The sequence below is a fragment of the Brienomyrus brachyistius genome, chromosome 17 (genome assembly GCF_023856365.1).
Source record: "Brienomyrus brachyistius isolate T26 chromosome 17, BBRACH_0.4, whole genome shotgun sequence".
In the NCBI taxonomy this organism is placed as follows: domain Eukaryota; kingdom Metazoa; phylum Chordata; class Actinopteri; order Osteoglossiformes; family Mormyridae; genus Brienomyrus; species Brienomyrus brachyistius.
The window spans coordinates 1,902,761-1,926,876 of record NC_064549.1 but is presented as its reverse complement, the minus strand read 5'-3'; the positions used below and the strand labels follow the sequence as shown (position 1 = coordinate 1,926,876).

Sequence of the window (24,116 nt, the reverse complement as noted above, 5' to 3'; positions counted from 1 at the left end):
TTATGAATGTTTCCGCAACATAGCAGCAACACTGTACATTGTTGGCCCGTTGCAAATCGAGGCGCTACCGGAACACGGCAGCTCTCCAGGCGCTGACCCAGTTCAGCCGCCACCCCCCGCCCCACCCCCCCAGGCCACCCCACCGGCACACCTTGTGCTCTGCCTCAAACCTAAATGACACATGGGGGGCGCAGGCGTGAGTGCACCAGAGACGTCAGAAGCGAAGGCCGTGTGGGAGCTAAGGGGGCTGGGGAAGGTGGGGGGTGGGCAGCGGACACAACATCCCAGAGTGTTACTAGTGTATAAATACGCAAAGCAAACATGAAGATATACAGATTGCAGCTTTTTTCAGTAACACAGCGAGCTTTTACAAGGCTCAGCTGGACCAAAATACGACAATAAGAGGATCATTAGTGACAGAGAAATATGGTGGTAGCTTCATTTACAGTGTTACTCTGCGGGGGCTGCCCCAGCCATTTAAAAATATACACATAAATAAGAAAGACGCCCCCACTTTACACACTGGCATTCAAATCATACCTTGTTCCCCAGCCTCGGGAATAAATACAGCAAATAAAACCAAGATATTATCAGAGTGCTGCATCACCGCTAAGAGGTATGATGTAACCCTTTACAGAAAATCCAATTAGAGAGGTGCAAAAGAAGACCGCGAGGTTTATATATAAGCCAGCCGTAGCGGGAGGACAGGGAGAGCGGGATGCTCCTACATCTGAGGCAGTAGCTTCTGAAATATTTGAGTGACTTCCCGGTGGATGGGTGGGGGGGATGGGCTGAGAGGCGGATAATGGGTCTGATGAAATCCTCGGTTGAAACAGTGGAGCGAAAACACCTGTCTCGGCTTGGAACAGGTGGCACTCACGGCTAGAAACAAGCGAGAGCTGTAGGCATCTTCCAGGACCTGACATATGTCAGTGCCACGCGTTAAATGGACGGACCTGCCACCTTGGCCCTTTTTAATACGGAGCGTCGCCAGTTTCACATTTTAAAGGACTTTGCGACATTCTCTTGAAAGAAAGTTTCTGCATATCTCTCTAAAGGCAGGGACATTATGGACTGAGGATGTTAGGGAGAATCTAGTGTACGGGGGAATGAAAATGCACAGGTCTCTAACTTCTCACAGATCTGTACATACATGCAGTGTTTCTCAGATCCGCGCAGGACTGCAATGTCTCACAGATCTGCATTGCATTGCTTCTACATTGCAGTCTCACAGATCTGCTACCACTACCACCTCTCATAGATCTGCGCAGATCTGCGGAGCTTCCCGTTTGTGGTCAAACACTCGCGAGGTTTTGCTTCGTCCCGTTATTACGGGCATACACAGTGTTTCACCCTGTTCTTCACCGCACCAAAGGCCGGCTGTGTGTGACTGGTAGGTGATCAGGACGGCGTTTTTCTCTCCGTGCGATACTGATAACTGAAACGTAGACGCTTTTCGCGACCATCTGGCCACCACCCTCCAATAACTCCGTCTTAGTTCATAGGAATGCCGAGCTCCGTCCAAAAACTAAGCGAATGTCTTCGTCAGTTTCATTTTGTGGTCGCAGTAACAAGTAACAAGTGTGTCGTTAAAAGGTAAAACTAAAGGAGTGACGCGGGGGGCGTGGCTCTACCATCCACCGTCCTCGATCTTTTAAGTTTTTCTTTGCATTTATCCCCTCCGTTTATTTCTTGTGTGTTTTATTCCTTCCGTTCGCTGTAGTAGCGATGTGCTCCTCTGGATCATCTCCAGAACATCTTTCCCGAAGATCACTTCCACCAAGCAGCGGCGTTTAAGATTTATGGCAGTAGCCTGCTAAGATGTATTGGCGCAGCATGCAAGATCAGATCTTCAACATGTTTTCCTGTGTTTAAGGTGTACTCTATTTCAGGGAAGGGACTTCTTGCGTAAAAAAAAATAAAGAGAAAACTTTCGTACTTTAATCATTTAATATATTTATTATTTGTTATTAACATGAACTTGCAAATCAAAAACAAAATAAACATGAAATCATCATCTTTTGGTCAATGGGGACAGGTGCTACCGAAATCGGATATTTGCGCGAATCTTGCGCAGATTGCGGACCAGCAGCCCTTACAGTTTGACTTATACTGCGGGTCGCTCAACCTTGCATATTGCAAACTGAGTATTTAAATATAATATGCAGTTGCTCTGTGGGTGCAGTTTCGCGTTGCTGTAAAAATACATAAGCAGTTAAATTAAGAAAATCCATAACTGGGCTCATTGCACATAAATGAGGTAACAGACGTTTCAGGCATTTTGTGACCCTGGGTTTGTGTCTCCATAAACATTTTCTTGAGAAGGATGATTCGCAGTTCAGGATGGTCCTTCCAATAGTGTGAGAGCCTGAGTTTCCACAGGTTTAAGACTGATTACTTTGCTACCAGAGGCAGAGTCGTGGCACTTGACTTTGACCCCGTAGCTGGAATCCGCATGCTAGTGGGGGCTTCTAGGTATTGAAAAAAATCAGGGGCTAAGTGAAGTTTTCCTGGGGTTTTTTAAGATTTTTTTTAAGGAATATTGGCATTAGGGTGAGGCTTAAGATTTTCGGGTATTTTTCTCCGAATGATCGGACCTGATGATGCCCGTGGTCCCGCCTAAATATGTGTATATACACTGTGAGCCAGGATTTCCTGGAAAAGCAGGGCTGCTGTTCCCACAAGACAAGAGGAATGTGGGAACCTTTTTAGGAATGTCAGTTTTTTTCTGTTTTCCAATTTTTATTGAAGGACAATGGAAGAAGAAAATGAAATTCAATTGTTTGTGGAAAGATCTGGCATCTAGCAGATCTGTTTATCGATCTGGCTATTACCAAGTGAAAGAGCACCTCTCCGTCCTCAAGCAGTGACTGCCTGTTAATATCCGTGTTACCTAATTAACCTGTGGTGTATTTGGAACTGCTGCAGGGCCACAATTAGTGATGTCATCAGTGTGAGACACTCAGCATACAGTATAGAGAAGGTTTGAAGGTTGAACGTCTTGAGGGGGGGGGTAATTTATAGGGACTAATGCTGCGTTCCATTTGAACCCAGTCAGAATTACAACTAGGAAAATCGGAGAAATCTACACAACCTCGACCTCAGACTTCAAGATGGCTGCCGCCTTTGTCTACAGAAGTTAAAGCTGTAGTTTTATATGGTTTATTAGCAGTTATGTCTTATTGGTGGCTCATTAAATTGGTTGTTCGCACAGTACTATCCACCTGCTACCTGTGTACATGTTGCTACAGTGTTTTTATGCTCAAAATACTGCGTAATGCGTTGTAATCCATTGGTAATGATAACACGCGCGGGCGGGCAGGCCTTCCCTCCCCTGCAGCCTCTGGCCTTCCCCCAGCATGTGTAACAGCACCTCAGCTGCACTGGGGCTCTATTATCGCCTTGGACAATCGCGGTGGGCCACGCCACACTTCGCCTGGCTCATCATCCCAGCTCGTTCCTACATGTAACGCACTGGCCCTTTAAGAGAGCTGCGCGCATAACAACAATCCCCAACCGCGGCGATGCCGGGCCCTTGTCTTGGCCACTTTTTTCTCCTATTACCCAGAATCCCACTGGGTTTTTGCAGATTGCTAATTTTCTGTCATACCCATGGCAATTTCTAAAGTTACCTTTTTTTCTTACCCATTTATGTAGCCAAGTTTCTATGGCAGCAACAACAGAGGTTGATAGAGTTAGAGCAAAATATTAATTAAGACTGCATATTTTAAAACCATTAATGAGGAATAATGTTTACTCGTGCATCTAGCCATCCATCTTCTGTTCATGCTAGTCCGGGTCGTGATTGGGGTGGGGCTGGAGCCTTTCCCAGGCAGCAGGGGCCGCCCTGGGTGGGGTGGGTTTTCCACTGCAGGTTACGTCGCTCTTATGTTTCCTTTGCATGTCTAAATAGAACCAGAAGCATAGATGGGAAGGAATCTCAGCACTGCTGGTGTGACGCCATCATCACCATCATCTTCATCGCGAGTGGCCCCTACCCCCACAGTTCGTCATCTCAATTATCATCTTACGCCTTGAGGTTTTTAGTCCCTGTTCCCAGCGACTGCCACGCAGGCTGCATTATCATTGATAGAGCCGATTTGCATATCTATAATTTCTGTTGTATGTTTATGAATGAGTCACTGTTTGTAGACTTTTAATTTGATGTTAGTTACCACCTGGGGTCGGTATTTAGTGAACAACGCTTTATTTTCTATTTAAACAGGCACATAGGAGTTTTCTAGTTGACGTATATCCCCTCATGCATTTCTCTGAGACACGCGGGTGACGGCGCGTGTGTGTGTGTGTGTGTGTCTGTGTGCACGCGTGTGTGTGTGTGCATTTGCGCTTATTTATTTCGCCCCAGTTGAATGTGTTTTTTATTCAACTACCACTCAGTGTGAATGAAATGATAAGAAGAGAAAATAAATGTTTGGGGACAATCTTTCTCTCCCCTCTTTCAACCGCGAATCACATTTCCCCAGCATCGGGCATCTTCCGAGACGCCAGGCCACATCCTTCTTTGCCGGAGTTTTATTTTTGATTTTTTGACAGAAAAGGTGAAAGAAGGAAAACCCAGCTGCGAGTTACGGGAAAATGGACATTTTCATTTTCATATTCCTGAAAAATAATCTTGAAAACTGTACATGCTGCAGATATACAAATAAAACAATAACAGACGCAGAGACCGAGGTGCTACTGAGGTGGTTATTAACCGCTCAGATCTGATAACGGGGGTCGCTGAGGACCTCACCGCGCACACGCCTGCCCATTCACCCGTCTCCAACTCAAGTCACCATTGGCTTGATTAAAATCTCACGCTCAGGCTGGGGAATCTGTCACCTCACTTTTTCTTTATCTTCCCCGCATCAATTGCGGATGGACTAGATGACGGCTGTTGTTTTCTCAAGGGTCTCAGCCTTACTGCTAATCCCGCCTTTTAACCGGTCAGATCCATCTCCCCCCACCTGACTGACACGCTGGCCGCTACCCACAGCCCCAAGTGTGTCCGTTTGCACACACCCGACACCGGTCCATGCTCCGGGGATGCATCACAGTAAGCATGACCTGATCGCTGTGCTATTTTGAATCGGGCATATTTTGGCATGTTCTGGGTGAGTGGCTCCACAGGTTAGGGCACGGTGCAAGGTTGTGGGTTCAAATCCCAGTGTTAGCAGAGTGGTTTTTACTGTTGGGGCCTTAACCTGCAATTACTGCAGGGATTGACTGACCCGGCTTTTTAAAAAAAACAAAAGGAATGTATCCTGCTTTAGATAAAAGCATCAGATGAATAATAATAATAAAAAAACTATTTCCCCCTCCTCTGTAAAAATACAGTTTCAAACCCGATTCACAGGTTTAATGCTAGATTTAGATGGCAGATGCTTTTACACAAAGCTACATGCCATTCAAGACAGCAGCGTCATCCCGTCCCCACAGTGACTTGGGCGTTTAGGGCCTTATTTAGCAGCCCAGTGGTGAAAACGCCTATGCCAACCACAGGATGTGAAGGAGCAACCTTTTGATCATAAGCACAGAGTCTTAATGCTCTCAGCTTCACCATTTCCATCATGCCACGGGACGCTGAATTAAAGCCTCGTCAAACAGCGCAGAACCATTCACAGTGAACTGGCTTCTGGGAACCTGCCCGTGAACCATGGGTGTGAGCTGCAGGTTTCTCTGGAGGAACCTTGAGCTTCGCCGTGTTCTCCTCACTCGTTCGTGCTGTTTGGTCGGTCCGCTCTGCCCTTTTTTGACAGACTGAGACTAATTAAAACAGAGGTGTGCTTGATCAAAGCATGCTGCTAGGACTTTACTAATCTGGGTCTGGAGTTAAGTGAGTCACAGGGAGCTTTTGAAGTCTGAAGAACTTTTCCTCCCTCCTTTGAATCAGGGCTCGTAAGCATTTGTTTTGTGTTGTTTTTATACTGGATGTTTAACTTAGATCAGTGTTTCCCAGTCCAGTCGTCGGGGACCCACAGTCGGTCCATGTTTTTGTTCCCTCTGAGCTCCCTTCCAGACGGTCCACATTTTTGCTCCCAGGAGCTGGGAGGGAGCAAAAACTTCGACTGTCTGTGGGTCCCGGGGGGCCAGATGAGAGAACTGGCTTAGAGCATGGACTGAAGGTGTTTAGGTTCAGTCCTCCACCCCATATATCCTGATTCCCATAATCTCTCTGTAAGACCGAGGATCTTATGATCACCAGGGTGATGGTCATGCTCTCTACCTTGTGTCCTCTCTGTAGGATTAAGAAACTCAAGATGGTCACACTGTCTACCTTCTCTCACCTACTGTTTTGGCTCCAACTGCTCGCAGTGTCTCATGCTGAGGACCAACTTACCATCCTGACGAAGCAGGGGTCAGTCCTGGGACTGCAGGTCCCCGTGCCGGGCGGCCAAGTCTCAGCATTCCTGGGCATCCCATACGCAGACCCTCCTGTTGGGGATCTCCGTTTCAAGCAGCCCATTCCCCGGAAGCCGTGGTCCGGGGTGTGGGAGGCAACACGGTACTCTCATTCTTGTCACCAACCTCTAGACACAAGTTTCCCAGGGTTCCTGGGGTCAGAGATGTGGAACCCTAACACGGAGATGAGTGAGGACTGCCTCTACCTGAACATATGGATGCCGCACCCTAAGCCAACCCGTGCCTCTGTTATGGTATGGATCTATGGAGGCGGCTTCTCCACTGGCTCTGCCTCCCTGCCTCTGTACGACGGGCGTTTTCTGAGCCACACGGAGGGCGTGCTGGTTGTCTCCATGAACTACCGGCTGGGTCCCCTGGGCTTTCTGGCATTGCCGGGTAGTATGGATGTTCTGGGAAATGCCGGCTTGTTCGATCAACGGCTGGCTCTGCAGTGGGTGGCTGAAAACATCGAAAGCTTCGGCGGGGACCCAGGGTCCGTCACGCTGTTCGGCGAGAGCGCCGGTGCCGCTGCCGTCGGCTTCCACGTCCTGTCCCCAGGCAGTCGTGGCCTGTTTGCACGCGCCATCTTGCAGAGCGGTACCCTGAATGCGCCATGGGCAGCCATCCCACTCGAGGAAGCCCAAGACCGGTCCATGGCCCTAGCCAGGCTTCTGGGATGCCTGCCAGAGCCCGGCGTCGATGTGGAGTCCTGCCTACGCAGCATGCAGCCCACAGACCTCGTCAACAGACAGAATGATGTGGTGAAGCTCCCACTGGTCGGGACGACTTTTCCTCCCACGGTCGACGGAGTCTTCCTCACCGACTTGCCCAAAGTTCTGCTCCAGTTTGGGCAGTTCAGCACGAGCAACCTGCTCCTGGGGGTGAACAGAGACGAGGGGGCATACTTCCTGCCATACGGAGCTCCAGGCTTTAGCATTATGCACGAAAGTCTGATCTCCCGGGAAGACTTCCTAGTAGGGGTGGCACTGGCACTGCCAGGATTCAGCCAGATTTCACAGGAGGCCGTTGTCCTCCAGTACACAGACTGGGAGGACGAGTTCAGCGGCTGCAAAAACAGGGATGCGCTCAATCATGTGGTTGGCGACCATTTTTTTACCTGCCCCCTGCTGGACTTTGTGCGCACGTTCGCCGGCTTTGGAAACAAGGCCTTTGTCTACTACTTCGGCCAGCGCTCCTCGAGAAACCCATGGCCGCAGTGGATGGGTGTGATGCACGGCTACGAGATCGAGTTTGTCTTCGGCCTGCCACTGAACCTCAGCCTGGGCTACACGGAGGAGGAGGAGGCCGTGAGCCGGAAGATGATGAAACTCTGGGCTAATTTCGCCAAAACCGGGTCAGCCTGCTCCTCTGCATCGTTAGCAGAACACAACACGTGTCACATGGCTCCCATGTTATTGAAACCTTTCAGCTGCATGCTAAGTGTTTGCCTCTTGCTATCCATCATGAATTTAACATTTTCTGTTAGGCTTCTAGGTTATTTTGTCATATGGGGCTTGCTATCTGCCAAATTTGGGTATTTTCAGGCTGCAACGTGAGGTGGTGTTCCTAGCAGTCACGTGTTTGACACCTCAGTGGTGGCTAATGTGGAGTTAGCTTCTTGCTAACATCGGTTTCGCCAGGAGCCCCACCACTTCGGGATCGGAATGGCCGCCATTCGAGGGAGTGCGGCAGGAATATGTCTCCTTGGATGCGGATCCCTTGAAGATCGAGCGTTTCCTGAGAGCCAAGCAGTGCAAGCTTTGGAACAGCTTCCTGGACAAACTCCAGGCCATAACAGGTAGACTGCTCTGCTTGTCAGCGGCTCATGTGTACCCTTATGTCCGACATGATTTTACCATCTTTTGAGCAACGGATTTATCGCTTGGCATTTCCCCGGTTCCGGAATGCTCACCGTAGCAGTTTGAGGTGCGATGGAATTTCCCTCCAGGGATTTGAATCTTTTACGTCAGAAATTTCTTGATTCTTAGCTGGCAGATTCCTCTCCCTGCTTTCAGGGATCCAAAGCTGATGAACGTGGAGCGTGAATATTGTGCTTCAGTGAGGAGCTGACATTGGCGTGTGGGCTGTGCGCTTGCGTGCGTGTGTGTGTGTGTGTCTGTGTGTGTGTGTGGTGGGGGGGTGGGGAGACTGGGAGTGGGCAAGTCAGTCAGTCAGCACATCAGAAAAATATTTAATATTATTAAAAGATGAATAACATTCAGCCTTGTTCTCGGAGCTAATTATGCAAACATGATCCCTGGCCTCAGTTTATTTTACGTTTTACATGCATATAAGTTTCATCCCAGGGACCTTCACTGTTCATCCTTCTACTGCTTGGCTATAAGAAGTAAAAAAAACTGCTAGAATATGAAAGAGGAAGAATTTTGACGGATTTTAAAACCCTTAAAGGCTGAATTTTCAAAAAATTTTATTAACATTTGAAATTAATTGGCATTTAAGTGAAATGCATGTGGAGGGACTTCTAAGGAGAATAGATTGTGTAAACAGTGTGTAATAATAGCGGCGTGTGTAGTGTGAAGTGTATAGAATGCATTTTTTCTTCTTTTAATGTTTACCTCTGTAGTTGTGTAGGGATTTATGCCAAAATCCAAAATAACAAGCTTGTACAATAAGCAAAGCCACCAATATGTGTGACCTTTGCTGAGAAAAGAACGGCCATCTCTAACATGGGAAGTCGACCCCTCCCCAGAAGAGGAACAATGAAAACCTGTTGCTAAGCAATCTAATATTTAACCCAAAGTGCCGGATAAAAATAAATGTAAAGACTCAGACCCACTATGGAGACCGCTGGTGACGAGGACCTGCAGATGCCTGCAGAGACAGCAAGGGAACCGCGGTCCCAGATAGATGTGGAACGGAGCCAGGGGGGGCTGGGGTGCTGGCTCAGGGTAGATGGTGGCATAGTGGGTGTCAGGTGGGGGAGGAGCTGCAGGCACAGCTAAAGGGGGGGGCAGGAAACCTGGCTGTACTCCCGCTGATCGTCGTCTTGTCGTTGCTCTCCTCAGCATCTGTGAATGAGGTGGAACAGCAGTGGAAGAAAGAGTTTCAGCGCTGGGCCTCGTTCATGCGGAGTTGGAAGATCCGATTCGGTGATTACACGGCCCAGAAGCAGAGGTGTGAGGAGCCTTGATGTTGCCTGTGTGCACGCGAGTGTGTGTGTGTGTGCGTGTGTGTGTGTGTGTGTGCGCGCACCTGCTGCACCTTCTTGAGCCCGGTAGACAGACCACTAGCTCTCAGGCTTAAACAATACACAGTAACTACCCCCCCCCACCCGGTGATGTTTGGGTATTATGGTTCTCAAACATCACAGCAGGAAGAGTAGTATTTTATTTAACTGTTAATGAGATTCACATGTATTGTAAATGACCAGTTTTCTACAGACTGCCTGAAATCAGCATTTCTCAGCCCTGGGATTGAGCAGGAATGTGGACCGTCTGGGGGTCCCTGAAGGCTGCGGTGAGAGACACTGCCTTAGATGATGTATTTCTATGCAAATGGAAGAGATCGGATTGGAAAAGTATTACCGCGGTATCAAACTATTGTGCTAAACTAGGGAATCATAGGATTCTATAAAAGAGTGAGAAAATGTTGAGTAAGAAAGTAAAATAAATACAGATTAAAATAAAATAATTTTAAAAAATGCTTTTCTTTTCGCTTCTTCTGTTTTGATTTTGCTTTTTCCCCAAAGGGCCAAGCTGTCAATCAACTGGCTTTGGGCGGGGCCTTCCTGCTGGAACACGCCCCCTCAAACAGACTGACTAGCAAAACATGCTGCAACATGGCTGATTTGTAGTCAGGGAAACTGAGACACAAATGATTACTTGCTTAAATTAAAGGCAGTTGGACTTAACAGGGATTCATCCAACTTCCCAAAGGACCAGTGGACCATGAATTATGCAAAATATGTAATTGATGAGTAATCAAGACAGTTTAGAACTTAAGGTATGATATTACCCAAAAGCCCGACAGAAGTTTCCAGTTGTTGCTGCGGATTGTAGTGACCCAGCAGTCTGTAAAAAGATTTCTTGTCAAATTGTTTTGTACAATCAATCGCATAACAGCTCTTTCCCATTGTAAAATCATTCACAATCATTTATGGCATTCAAGCTGAACACTAAGGCTGCCACAAACTCGGCGGGTATTACCAGAGTATATCCCGCCTACTGTGATGTCATGCCCATGCCCGCATGCCCATGCCCGCTGCTGACCACTCAGCCTGGGCGGGAAGGCCTGTGCAAAACCAGTTAACCGACAGCTTGGCCCTTTGAGTAAAAGCGAGCACCGCAGGGAAAAGACCAAAGCAATACAGGATAAACAAAGTCAATATGGAGAAAGTAATAAAGAAAAGCATTCATATATTTTTTATTTATATTTTGAATTCATTTTACTTTCCTACTCAACATTTATTTTCTTATTCCTTTACATTTATTCCTTTTTTAAGGCACTCCTATGAATCCGTCATAACCCTACAACACATCTTCAAGATTTACTCAATTAGCTGACCTCTCTGGCCTGTTTCATTTAATCAGTCCTTTGAATGATTCACCTTTAATCATCTGTTGATTTGCCAAAATGCTTTTTCATTTAAATCAGCACAGTCTTATATTTTTATAAACCTGGACACGTTGTTGAGCATGAAACTTTTTCATATAATTATTGTGAAACCGAGTCTCTGATTCTACAAGTATCAGAGTACAAAAGTTGTTTGAGGGAGTTAATGAATATAATTTTTCATGTTTCTTGCGGTACATACACATCCGCGCTGGATAATCCTTCATTCCTCTTTGTTCTGAAGGGAAAGGGGGGGAATACTAACAGGACAGACCAGCCGCCATAGCAACAGGTTCCGGAATGTAGCTGCAGTAATTCTGCAGCGATAAGAGAATGGAATGTAGTAGAAATTGAATCAGTCCCCTCCTTTTGTACCTTGTAAGGGAGGCTGTAATGCGATAATTGCGGGTAATTACTTAATTTTATTAGAGGGTGATGATTGGGCATATCGGTGAGACACTCTAATTGACTGCTGAGTTGCTGGGGGGGGGGGGGGGGGGGGGCTGGTCACCCTGTCTTTCATGGCCTGCACCAGAGGGCCAGATGCACCCTGCCTTTAAAAATCACTACACTTCTCCCTCCCTGCTGTGTAAAGTCACACAGATTGAGTCAAGTTTATATGGAATATGAGTGCCCCCCCCCCCATGTCCCATCCACAGTAGGCTGCCTTTGTCATGAGTCGCGAAGCCAAATCCAACCGGCTGCCCTTTCTGTGTTCAGGTCAAGGGCTGCCCTTCTAATGACTGCAGTGTAACCTGTTTATTTTGTTCATTACTGCCCCGTTGGGATTATGCGGTATGTGCTTCTTTGGGTGCGGTTTGCCTCTTCATTGCCTGTCAAGGATATAAAAAAATAACATCTCTTGAAGAGCTTCGTGAACCGCAAAGCTGACCTCTGTTACAGACCCTCTTTCCCTGTGTGTCGATGTGTGACACCCACGTGTGTGTCTCAGGATTTGATATGTAAGTGTGTATTTGTGGGATAAGTGTGGCACTACGGGATCCATTAACATGCTGTAAAATGGTGGAATGTTATATGGAGCAATAAATTTTTTAAAGGTGAAATTCCCCTTTGGTTTTACATCTATAGCTGGCATGATCCCCCCCCCCCCAATACGGTGATGCATTCTATGAAAATCCAGTTTGGAGATGGTTGGTCGGGCTTTTCGTTTATTTATTAACAGGACGGAGGCCAATCTTTGAAATGCCAGGCCTGCTCGTTTGTAAGCTAATCGCTGGGACGCGCTTCCTCCCTGACCTTTCTGAAAGAGCTGTGGAGGTAAAGTGATCTTGGCACTTTTTAGGGGGCGCTGAGGTGCGCCGCCATGTCCTGCCCCCTGTTAGCTGTATAAGGAAACAGCAAGCTGGAGGGGCCCGGGCGGTAGCGCAGACCTGGGTTTAACTGACTTCACGCTCCTGCGGTGATTGATCACCAGCCCCATGGCCAGAGAAACTCTGTAATGAAATCCAGCTGGCCCTTAACACTGATTGCAGTTGTAGGGATGAATGGCGGCTAGCCGGGCAAATGTGGGAAGGCTGCTGCCCTGAACCTGCCTAGTCAGCACATGGCCAGAAGCCCCGCCCTCCTCCTACCCAATCAGGAAATGGCCAGAAGCCCCACCCTCCGCCTACCCAGTCAGCATATGGCCAGAAGCCTTGCCCAATCAGGATGCGTTCCGAAGCCCATCCCTCTTCAGTGAGTACAGGGTCAAAAGCCCTGCCCACCTTGTGGACAGTCAGCACATGGCCAGAAGCCCCGCCCTCCTCCTACCCAATCAGGAAATGGCCAGAAGCCTTGCCCAATCAGGATGCGTTACGAAGCCCAGCCCTCTTCAGTGAGTACAGGGTCAAAAGCCCTGCCCACCTTGTGGACAGTCAGCACATGGCTACTTGGGTCTCATTCTTTCAAGTTTTCATTTGTCCTTACCTGAAATAGTTCATTCTTGTGTATTTATCTGAAACGACCCAATTAGCATCAGGTATTTCCACCGGTTTCATTATAATGCTTAAAACATCATTCTTGTTCTTGCTTAGCATTAAACACTATCCTAAAATTGCCGACCTCAGAAAGTTCTTCAGTGTTATTAAGAATGAGAGTGCGGTAATGACGATGGCCGCCGATTTAATGGCATGTTGAGAAGCTCTGTCAGTGCTTGCTGAATGCATTAGCCTCCTATTCTGCTGCCGTTAACACAGATCCTCTCCTGCACCGGACTCTCACCCTCCTGAGGCCCGATTTAACGCTCCGGTGTCACGCTCCGTGTCCTGCCGAATTGGGCCACGCGCCTCCGTCTGTCGACACGCTCTGCCGGCGCTCTCAGCACTCGCCATCCATCGAATTAGCCGGGAGTTAATCTCCGGACGGACGCGATCCACTCTGTACCCGGCCTGGGCCTAATCGACTGCCGATTTATCTGCCGCGGAAGATGAGCGAGGCTTGGGGATCAGGGGCCGGTCCCACCATGGGGCTTAATGCTGTCGGTGCACCATCGGCCTCCATTGCTAATTCAGATGCTGTAGCTCTTGCAGGACACTTAGCAGCGTGTTCGGGAGGATCGCTGCTAAACAAATCATCGCCCCGATTGAACCGGGTCAGCATCTCCCTCGCTGGTCTGAAGCCGAGGCAAGAAGCCACGGGAAATGAAGCTTTCTTTGCTGTTTGAACAGGTGCAATTTAATGTGCTCGTTCTGGCATTTCCCATCATGCTCTTCTTCTTAAGACATACACACAAATAGAGGGTCGGCCATCCATCCAGCACCCCTGCAGCAATTTTCCGGGGCGTTAACTAAGGAGCTTGGCCAAGGGCCCAGCGAAGATGTGGCTACACTGCTGAGCACAGGATTCAGCCCAGCGACCCTCCAATCACAGGCACAGAGGCCTCGGCCACTGAGTCACACACCACAGAGGAGGCGCGAGCTGGTTATGTATAGCCATGCCTCTCCAGCAGGGCAGAGGACGTTGTCTGTTTTCAGCACATCACGCTACAGTTTTTACCCTCTGGCATCACAATGTTCTCAAACCTCCAGCTCTCCTGCGGAAGCCCCATGAACGGCAGAGATTATTCACCATTCCTGCCAACGTCACCCACCCACTTGGCACAAACCACAGGCCATGTCTCTGACCCCCTCCCCCCACCCCCATCCAGCTACCCACATGGGATCTACCTCATCCTTTGAGAGATCTTTTCGAACAGGACCCCTCCTATAGTTTGAATGACATCACTTCCTGCTCCCCATGCCTGACCTCTTCTGGTTGTACCATTGTGCACACGAGGGGTGGCTTCGCTTCGATAAGTTGGGAGGTTCCATTTTTATGCAGGGACCCGATTCTGCATTTCTGTGCGGCAATCCTAGAGGACGATCTGAGTAGGTGTCCCACAATGACTTCAGCATCACAGTTTGAAATCGGGTGATCCCTGCCTGGTGCTCCCACTGGGGAGGGCTTGGAGGGGTCCAAAGTATGTCTTCTGGCCACAAAAGGCAGTCTTTCAAACTTCTCCCAGTGGGGCAGAACCATTCAAAATAGACAGGAGAGTCATGAAAAAAGTGCTGGTTTGAATTTTAAAGCCGGACGGATTTTCTTTACACTGGAGAGGGAAACAGAGCGACTGGCGTTTATTAAAACGACTGAAGGTAGATTTTATAACTTTCTAACTTTTTTTTTTTTTGGGAGGCAACTTCTTCAAGACACGTTTGTGTGCATAGCGCAGTTTCGCAGTGTTTGGGGCAGTAGATTAAAACACACAAAGAGAAACCCTCACACACACGTAGATCACACACACGTAGATCACACACACGTAGATCACACACACGTAGATCACACACAGATCAGATTTCTTTCTTTCAGTATTAACATAAAATCCCTGTTTATCATACATCTTCCTCCAGCTTTATGTCGCCCTTGTCTCTGCTGTCACCCAGTGGAAATAAGCCAGCCGAGTTGGCAGCGCTGATGCCGAAAAGGTCGGCCATGCCATTTCTTGAACTGCCGTAATCGGGGAGGCGAGATGAAGATTAGGGGTCTTGAATGTGGCAGTCTTTGATTCGTCCGTGAAAGAGTCTTTGATGTGAGATTAAATCCAGGTGGACTAGGAGGCTTTTCCGGAGCCGGCTCTGAATCGAAGGTGAATTTGAATTGATTTACAGAGATCTTTTGAGAGCCCCTTGGACACGGTCCTGGCTGCGCTGTGTCATGATTGACCAAGGATGTCTGATCATGTGACCGTCTTCAAAATGAAATGAAACAGGAAGTGTCAGAGCACTGTGTCGGAGATTAGTCAGGGTGCAGTGATGGGAGGGGGAAATGGAGCAACATAGAGTTATGGTCAACCCCCCCACCCCATATTCCAACACCACTAGACATGAAAAATGCAGTTGTCAGTACCTGCTCTGCAGCTTACTGGTAAGTAGGTGGGCTGTCAGAGCGGGAACTGCACCTCATGAGACTAAGTACCCCCCGGAGACCGCCCCCACCTGGCAGCAGAAGGGTTTACCGGCGAGTGGCATATGAGAATGGGGCAATCGTCACTTTTAAAAAGCCTGCAAATCAGGCCTCTTGCATCAAGGTAAAATGCCGCTGCTCGCCCTCTCGGTATCTGCCTGGCTGTACGTGCGTGCGGGTGTTTGTGTGTGCGTTCAATGTCACGGCTCTTTCCGGGCTCAGAGACACCAGCCGCACACAGCGCCTCCCCTGCCTATAAAAGGAACGTCAGCTTGCGCTTCATGTTTATTCATCGGCTGCTGGGCGCTGCAGAGTGACTTCATTCTGTGATGTCACGGCAGCAGTGTGAAAAGAAAACCGGAATGGTTAGCAGGCATGTCTGCAGAGCAAAACAGAAGCAGGGGGCTCAGAGCTGTAAAGTACACAGAGGAAAACTAGCTATAGATGGGCATCCACGCCGACAAGGGCACTACTAACAAACATTCGTTGAAATCTGAACGCAGAAGGCCGGTCTCACACCGTTTAAGGAGCTCTGTGGCATTAGCGCCCAGATAGATACCTGAGAATCAGGTATGAGTATCGCACATGTCCGGCCATCGAGCAGGAACCGTCAGACCTCCTTTGTCTGCGGAGATCTCTATCTCACTCCTCTTAGGTAAGTGTTCAGGTGGGGGACACTACAGTGAGGCATTAATCTCCCCCCACTCCTGGCAGTGAGAGGGAAGCCAGGGTATAATCAGCTTACATATGTTGAGACATCAAAATCTTGCAATTCTCACCACGCAGCGCTGAGCACTCCTGTTAAAACAATCCCCTGTACTAACATACTTTTCTCAAGGATGGAGCGTCTGGCAGCCTATTAAGTGGTGGTGGGGGGAGGTGGGTTAACTGTAATGGGCCTGTTTAACATTTAAAAGGCTGAATCAAACTGGAGACGTCCACAGAAATGAAATGGACCGGGCCCATCCAGACTCTTCCGGGCTCCTTGGAGGATGGTGTCGGCTCGCTGATGCAATCCCCAGTCCTGAGAGCTCCGTATAGAAGGGTTCTGATCTTCCTTTCCTATTATGGTGGAATTTTAATGGCCTCCTATTGATTGAAGGGCGGGGGGGGGGTATGTTCCCCCTTGCCTGGCAACATTAATGTAATCGCTAAAAAAACACTCCCCCCTAAAATAAATCTATTTTAATTTCATTTTCGGTGAAAGAAATTTGATTAAGTATGACTTGGAAGGTCACATTATATTTACTGTTGTGGGAAGAAGTCTGCAGTATCCACACCAAGGTCATGTGACCTACAAGACGGAAGGAGGGATAGAATCTCAGACGCCGCAGATCACAAGTGCGTGTTTGTGTGTATTAGAAGACAATGCCCAAGGTTATCCTGACATTGTGGGAACATTTAGTATCCACAATGTGGCAAAAACCTGTTATTTTGACCTTGTGGAGAAGTTTTTTTGGTCACCGCAATGATAAACTCAATTTTATAAAAATCTGAATGCGATCAAAAAAGTAAAAACCCCAGAAATGACTTATGGTTAAAGTAGGTAATGGGTAGGAGTTAAGGTTGTATATCATGTTGGGATCAGGGTTATGGCCAGAGAAATAAATGGAGAGTCCCTACAAAGAAAGATACATATGACATGGATACAGAAGACCCCCCCCCCCTCCGAAATGCAGCTGCACTGAAGCATCAGGAGAGTCGCTGAGCTCTCATGGGCGTCTGGGGAGAAAACCCAGAATTCAGCAGAAATCAATCTGATCCAGCCACTGCACCAATATCAGGGGCCCATGTCTCGCCTTACTCCCTCCCTCGCACTCCGTCTTGCCCTCCTCCTTGCCCCCCCCCCATCTCACTCCACAGCTGCCTTTTCTGGATCCTGCTGTGTATCATTAAGCAGATGAGAAGTGGGCCGGCGGGGGTTGTGGGCATGGCTTGTGGTTTGTAGTGGGACAGCTGGCTGGATCAGTCCTCTGCAGGGGGCGGTGGGCACGGCTTGTGGTCTGTAGCGGGGCATTGGGCATGACCTATAGTCTGTAGCAGTATAACAGGCCGTGTCTGTGATTTGTAGTGGGCAGCGGGCCAGGTCTGTGGTCTGTAGAGGGCAGTGGGCATAGCCTCTGGTCTGTAGTGGGACAACTGACTGGACTGTGGTCTGTGGCAGGTTGGGCCTGTGGTCTGTAGCAAAGGGCGGACAGGGCCTGTGGTCTGTAGCATGCGGTGCGGCAGGCCTGTGGTCTGTAGTGGGACAACTGACTGGGCTGTGGTCTGTGGCAGGTTGGGGCTGTGGTCTGTAGCAGAGGGCGGACAGGGCCTGTGGTCTGTAGCTGGTGGCAGGGCGGGCCTGTGGTCTATAGCAGGCGGCATGGCAGGCCTATGGTCTATAGAAGGCGCCGGGGAGGGGGGGGGTGGGTCTGTGGTCTGTAGCAGGCGCTGGAGTGGGCAGGTTATGAGCTGATATTCAATGGAGAGGTCACTTCTCAGTTTAAGTATGAGTAAGACTCCCTGAACCCTTCTATTCACCTCCTTTACCCCCCCTCTTCCAGCATCCACACCTTCTGCTCTTGGCTGTGGCGACGGACCATGATCCCACATACATCAGTGCTTTCACAGCATCGCCACCAAACAATGTTTTACAGACGCCTGTGTCTCTGTCGTACATAAATATCAGCAAAGGTTCTGCCCAGGCTAACATAACATCATTCACAGGTCAAATTACAGTCCTACTCCATAATGGGCTTTCAGTGGCATTCGATATTTATCTGTAAACCGCTGGAAAGTGGCAGTTATCCCGTGGTTTTCCGAGAGGTGTCTCTGCCGGTGACTCTTTTATTACGGATCCAACCGGTGCCCTAGAGTGAGGGACAGCAGAATCTGCCGTGTCCCTCTCGCCGCCATGTGGAGCAGACGCAGGTGTCCACTGGAGAGTGGCTTTGTCTCCGTGGTGTTGGATTATTTATATTTCACTCAGGTTCCAGTATCATGCTGATTAATGATTGGATTGTTATGGCGCTATAACCCTGTTCCTTAATCCCAGTAAAGGAAACTCGCCGGGGTAACAGCTGAGCCTTGTAAGTCAGACGGAGGCGTGGTGGCCGACGGCGACTCGAACCGCCCGTTTAGCGGCCTTTCGTTCTGTTTCTCCTCCCCAACGCCTTTCATTAAAATCGCGCTGACCCCTGAAGCATGGGTGTCCATTCATCTCACCCTCGACGGATTCCATCTGCCAAGCCATCGATCAGTGCCAGCAAGAAATGGAAAAACAACATCGGGTTTCAGTCGGCGGTCAAACGGAAGTGTGTTTAAACACATAAAGACACGCCGACTGCAAGCTCACGGCGGCTTTTAACCCATCTGCTGACAGGATCTCAGGCAGGTGTGTATGCGGGGGGCGAGGACACAGGAGCACTGATCAGGGCTGAAAGCTGATTGGCCCCCGGAGTGCCCCCTCCCCTGTCAGTCTCCGATTCAAAACATATAATTGTCTAATAATATTGAAGGCCCTTCTATATGAATTATGACCCCCCGCCTTAAAAAAATCCTGGAACTGTCTCTGACGTCAGGAGGGTTCATAGCTTATACTGGGGTCTGAGAGCCTCTTGTCGCCCAGCAGCTGAGCCCCCAACATGTAGCCCTCAAAGCTGCCACCCAGCAGTGAAAAATTTACACGGTAATTCAGGCGCAGGAAAGATGGCCATTTTCAGAGGCCAGTCGGCTCGCCTGACACATTTGGAGCAAAGTGGGTTCAGCAGGCTGATGTGTGGCGTGGGGTGATTGGGAATAAACCGGTGCAGCCCGGAGTCCAAACCGACAGGGCCGGGTCCTGATAGGAGGCCCCCCCCGCCGCTGACAGCTCGGTAAGCAGGATGGAGCGTGCGGGACGCGTGTAATCAGGAAACGCCAGACTCACTCACCGGGGGGACCGCAATCCAATCGCTTTGGCTTCACGTCACGCCGTGGGCCAAATGGATGTTTATGAGATGCGTTATGTGCAAAACGCCGAGCCGCTTCCCGGCAGTGCCGAGGGTTCCGGCCCGATGGCTGCTCTATATTCTTAAAAAAAAAAAATTTATGAATAAATAAAATGAACTGAACGGAAGGACAAGTGGAGCCGCGGTCATCGCATCGTCTTTCTGGTGATGAGGGAATATTTAATCAGGGATTTTAAAAGTTTATCGCAGGAACGAGCACAGACTTGTATTCCTCCCGTCCCACCAAGAGACCAAGATTGTAACACTCAGCAATCCCAACACCCTGGGTTCCCAAAAAAAATCACAACCCTCAAAAGGCATTGGCCACAGCGGGAATCTGACATGCAGGGAGTGAGTGAGTAACAGAGCTTATTACAAACCTGCGTCCTCTTTATAAAACGCGCGCCACGCGCTTCCTTTAACGCTCTAGATTTGTTACGAGCAAAAAGCACACGTTCGCCGTAAATATATTTCCCAGGTCCGCCATAAAAGAGATTCAAAATGCTGTTAGCGGCTGGCAGGCCTTCGCACAGGCAGAAGCCAGCGACTCTGAGAACGTGCACATGTTTCTGTGTGACTGATGGCTGGTGCTGGGGATGGTGCTTCTCAGGACAGCTGGCCCTGCTCGGCTGCACTCCACCACCTGCCTCTTTTTCTCTGACTTATTTCTACGCCCACTGAAGAGCTACAAACCTCCTACAGCCCAGGTCAGACCTGCTTTGGGGACGCTTCCAAAGCAGAGATGGAGTTCTGAGACAATGGATTTTGAACAGAAGCTTTATTTATTAATTTCCTTAATATGCTTTTTTAGGATGTTCTGTTTGTGTACTTTTTAGAATTTGTTTGCACTTTATGTACTTGCCTTGTTTTGCACTTTGTCTTGTGTTTGCTTGCACTTCACCAACCTCGCTGCTCTATGCACCAGAAAGTTCCCCTGGGATCCATAAAGTTTATCTCATCTTAGAAGGGCAGGATGAGCAGATTCAGATAAAAACACTCTTGAATCTGGTGGAGTTTCTGGTGAATTATGGGTGAAGTTCCAGTGAAATTACGGGGATTTAACAGCGACAAATTGACCTGGGGTTCCAACACGGCTTGGCCACCGATGCTGTTTCCTCAAAGTGAAAGCTCTAGAGCAATCCTTTGCTCGTCCATTGTCACAAGCCGCAGCTACTGTAAGCAGTCCCGTAATGAGCTAATTACCCAAAAGGCATTTCCCACCATGACTCAGCACACAGACCAGGCCAGGCATCTCACCCAGCACCTGCTGTTTATATACACTGTCTGTAAGAATGCCGTTACTTCATGTTAGGAATTCACCTCCTGTTAGGCCACTTTGGAGCGTTCTGCAGCCTCTGCGACGGCCCCACGTGGGAGGCGCCAATGCAATCCGGCTGTCTTTCGAGGAGGGGCGACCCCTCCCCGACATTCCGCCTACCTTGTTCCCACGCAGCGGTGCAGATTAAACCGGGGGTAAAATGTAATTACCTACCCGACGAGGCCCGGCAGTTACCACTCACCTCGAAGCTCTTAGCTATCGATTCTGGGTCCAGACGCGAATTACGGCCGTCCGACCTCAGCTGAGTAGAGCGCCTCGTATTTATTTTGCCTTAATTGATCTAGGCATCAGCAGTAAAGTAGGTGTAGGGGGGCTAGGGGGGGCAAACTCTTGCCCCAGTCTAGTGACAGTAAACGAAACCCTCCGACTGACAGCTCAGCATTGACGAGGAAAACAGAACCACTCGGCCCTTATTTATGCTCCTCTGAATCTAATCACCACCTTCCCATCCCCCCGCAAGACTCCCTACCTCTCTATGAGCCGAAAAGCACATACGACACGCTTGATTTGCACAGCATCGGGGGAACGTTGAGGGAACGTGGTCCTTTACCTGTCTCCCATTCGTGAGCGGCGGGGTGAAATTCGATTAGGCCTGTTTCAATGGGAGCGGCCGCACTGTGTAATCACTGCCAGCACTCGGGAGAAATATTCAGCACATAATCCCCGCATTATGGAGCTGTTCACCCTGGCGACTATCGACCGGCGGTCTCGTTTAGACAGATCTAATTCAATCATGTTGAAAGACAACAAAAAAAAAAAAACTAAATCCAAAATATTTGTATAGCTCACAGCTACGAGTATCAGATATAAACATTTAGCAACAACAGCGACTGAGAGCAGCCTCTCTGCGTGCAGTTGGGCTGCGAGCAGATGGGTGATGTATTATGGGGTGGCGAGTTGTAGCTCTCTGGCTCTCTGTAGCTCTCTTATCTCACTCAGTGACTGCCCACATACACCACATACATACACAAGCTCCTTCTGAGCAGGGATCCGTTTGGTCTTCTTGGGGTCTCTTTGACCCCCCCGGCTGTCTTTGTATTGTTGGTTGCATCCTTATCCGGCTTTTCTTTGTTTACAGTGGAGAGACTGCTCCAACTTTCCTTCTTCCCTTTTGATTTCCTTTATTTCTCTAGGTGGCAAGTCAGAAGATCGGTGCTAGCTAGCTGGTTAGCAGAACATGCTGCTTCGTCCGTCCATGTGCTGTCACAGCTTGGTCCTATTCAGTGTCATCGGGGGGTCCAGAGCCTATGGGTGCAAGGCAGGGAACAACCCAGGATGGGGCACCAGCCCATCACAGGGCACAGTCACATACCGTTCACTCACACACCAATTCCAATTAACCTCAGCATGTTCTTGGACTGTGGGGCGGGTGGGGGGACTGGAGCAACCAGAGGAAACCCCATGACGGCATGGGGAGAACATGCAAACTCATGGTGGAGACTTCAACCCTGGTTCCAGTGTCCTGAGACAACAGTGCTAAGTAGTGTACCCCCACGCCACTTCAGCATCTCCTAAATAAGAACTGCGTTTTTTCATGTACAGTGCAGTAGCTGCGGGGGGCCCACACACATGCGTGTGTTGAGTGTTGGTGAACACTGTCGCTCCCTGTGAGGGGTTGTCAGCTGTGACAGAAGCTGGCAGGCCGCAGGTGGCCCACGGATGTTCCTAGAGACAGGGCCGAGTCGGGCTCCTGGCCCAAAGCAACAAGCTTTTCTGAATCGAGTGGCACTTCCAGTCCATTCGAGTTATTGTCTGCGATTTTACTGAGGCTGCGGTGAGCTGTCTGCATGAACACAAGACGCACAGAGGCATGAGCAGGATTTGAAGTGAGGACAGCTCCCAAGCTTAGGAGGACAGCAGGTAGTGATCGGGATCTGACATGCACAGTCTCCAGTTCATTAGCGTGACATCTGTATGTGTCACTGCCTTGCTGTTGTGGGCATCCAGCGGTTGACTATAAATTTGTATATTTATTTATAGGTAAATATAGGTAATATTTGTTGCCAATATAGGTACAGTGAACCTCTTCTTATCCATTCTCCAGGTTCTGCTCTCACTTATTACTGTACTGATGATATGTAAGAGGAAACAGACAGAAAGTCTCAACTGACCGTGACTGGGGTCTTTACAGGAAATGACACGAGTGGCAGGGGGTTCTGGGTAGTGACGCCATTTTTCAGTCCATTCATGAGCACACAGTGACGCTCCCTTCATGTGTAATGAATTAGAAAACAGAAAAACAAAGACAATCCTGAAGAAAAGATGACGGATGTTTCAATGGGGAATGATATTCCCATGACGGTGTAAAGTCTCCTCAGATCCATCCCAATTATGAACAGCGGGAGCCGTGAAATCCAATGAACATCTGTCCTGTCCGTTTAGCCAGTGTAATCGCTCTGACCCTTTGATAACTGGGCCAATAGGTGATTTTTCAGCCAGTATTTAATCTTCTGCTCATGGCACAGAGAGGTGTTAGCAGGGACGATGTACACGCACAGTGAAAACGGAGCACTAAACATTTTCCTTTAACACCATTTATGATGTCATCATCACCACCATTACCATCATCACCATAGTTATCATCATCATCATCATCATCACCACCATCATTATCACAATAATCGTCACCGTCATTGCCATCATCACTACCACCACCACCACCTCATCATCACCATCATCGATATCACCATAGTTATTACCATCACTATCATCATCGCCATAGTTATTGTCATCATCATCATCGTCATCATCACCATAGATATCATCACCACCATCATTATCACAATCATTGTCACCATCATCATCTTCATCATTACCGGCTGTCAAAGATCATTACCGGCTGTTGTTGACACCCTTCATTAACCTCCCCCATTAGTTAATAGTGAGATAACTGTGAATTAGCGGCTGCTTCCCTGGGTTCCATGTTGACCCAGACGTATGGTTTGGTCTCCCAAAGCCTGCCTCACCCCTCCTTCAGGAGGACCTTCTCAGGAGTCATTTGTCACTTAGCATACTGCCGATGGAGCCTCAGCCGAGTGTCCGTACCACTCTCCCCACGTCAGCGCGCGCTGCTGTGACGGCCGGCTCCTCCCTACTGACACACGGCCTCTCTGCTCTTACACAATGTCAGATGCTCAAACTGCTGCTCAGAGAACCATTTTTTTGTCAGATAAGACGGTATCGGACACCTAATTGAGCAACATATTATTTCTGAATGAATCCTCAAGCCTTGTCAAGCACAAAGCCACAAGAGTAAATGCCACTGTCACATTTTCATGCATTTCCTAGAAACGCTTTTCTGGTGCAGGGCTGCAGTGAGCCTGAGGCCTATCACCGTAGCGGCAAAGCCCACCGGCCCCGCACAAGCGAGTGGCGATTTAAACCACTTTGGA

General features: G+C 48.9%; 1 protein-coding gene across 3 annotated transcripts in view; it reads left to right on the top strand.

Annotated features, from left to right (window-relative positions):
- The first annotated feature begins 1,302 nt into the window (after positions 1–1,302).
- Positions 1,303–24,116, top strand: part of LOC125711958 (cholinesterase-like) — a 38,154-nt gene continuing 15,340 nt past the window's right edge. For 2 of the 3 annotated variants that reach the window (XM_048981455.1, XM_048981457.1), the window contains exons 1-4: positions 1,303–1,393; positions 6,245–7,756; positions 8,043–8,200; positions 9,429–9,537. In XM_048981455.1, coding sequence (XP_048837412.1) covers positions 6,261–7,756; positions 8,043–8,200; positions 9,429–9,537 — 1,763 coding nt within the window. In that variant the 5' untranslated portion in view covers positions 1,303–1,393; positions 6,245–6,260. Of the gene's footprint in view, positions 1,394–6,244; positions 7,757–8,042; positions 8,201–9,428; positions 9,538–9,793; positions 12,039–24,116 lie in introns of those variants that run through there. The other variant, XM_048981456.1, reaches the window with a different exon arrangement.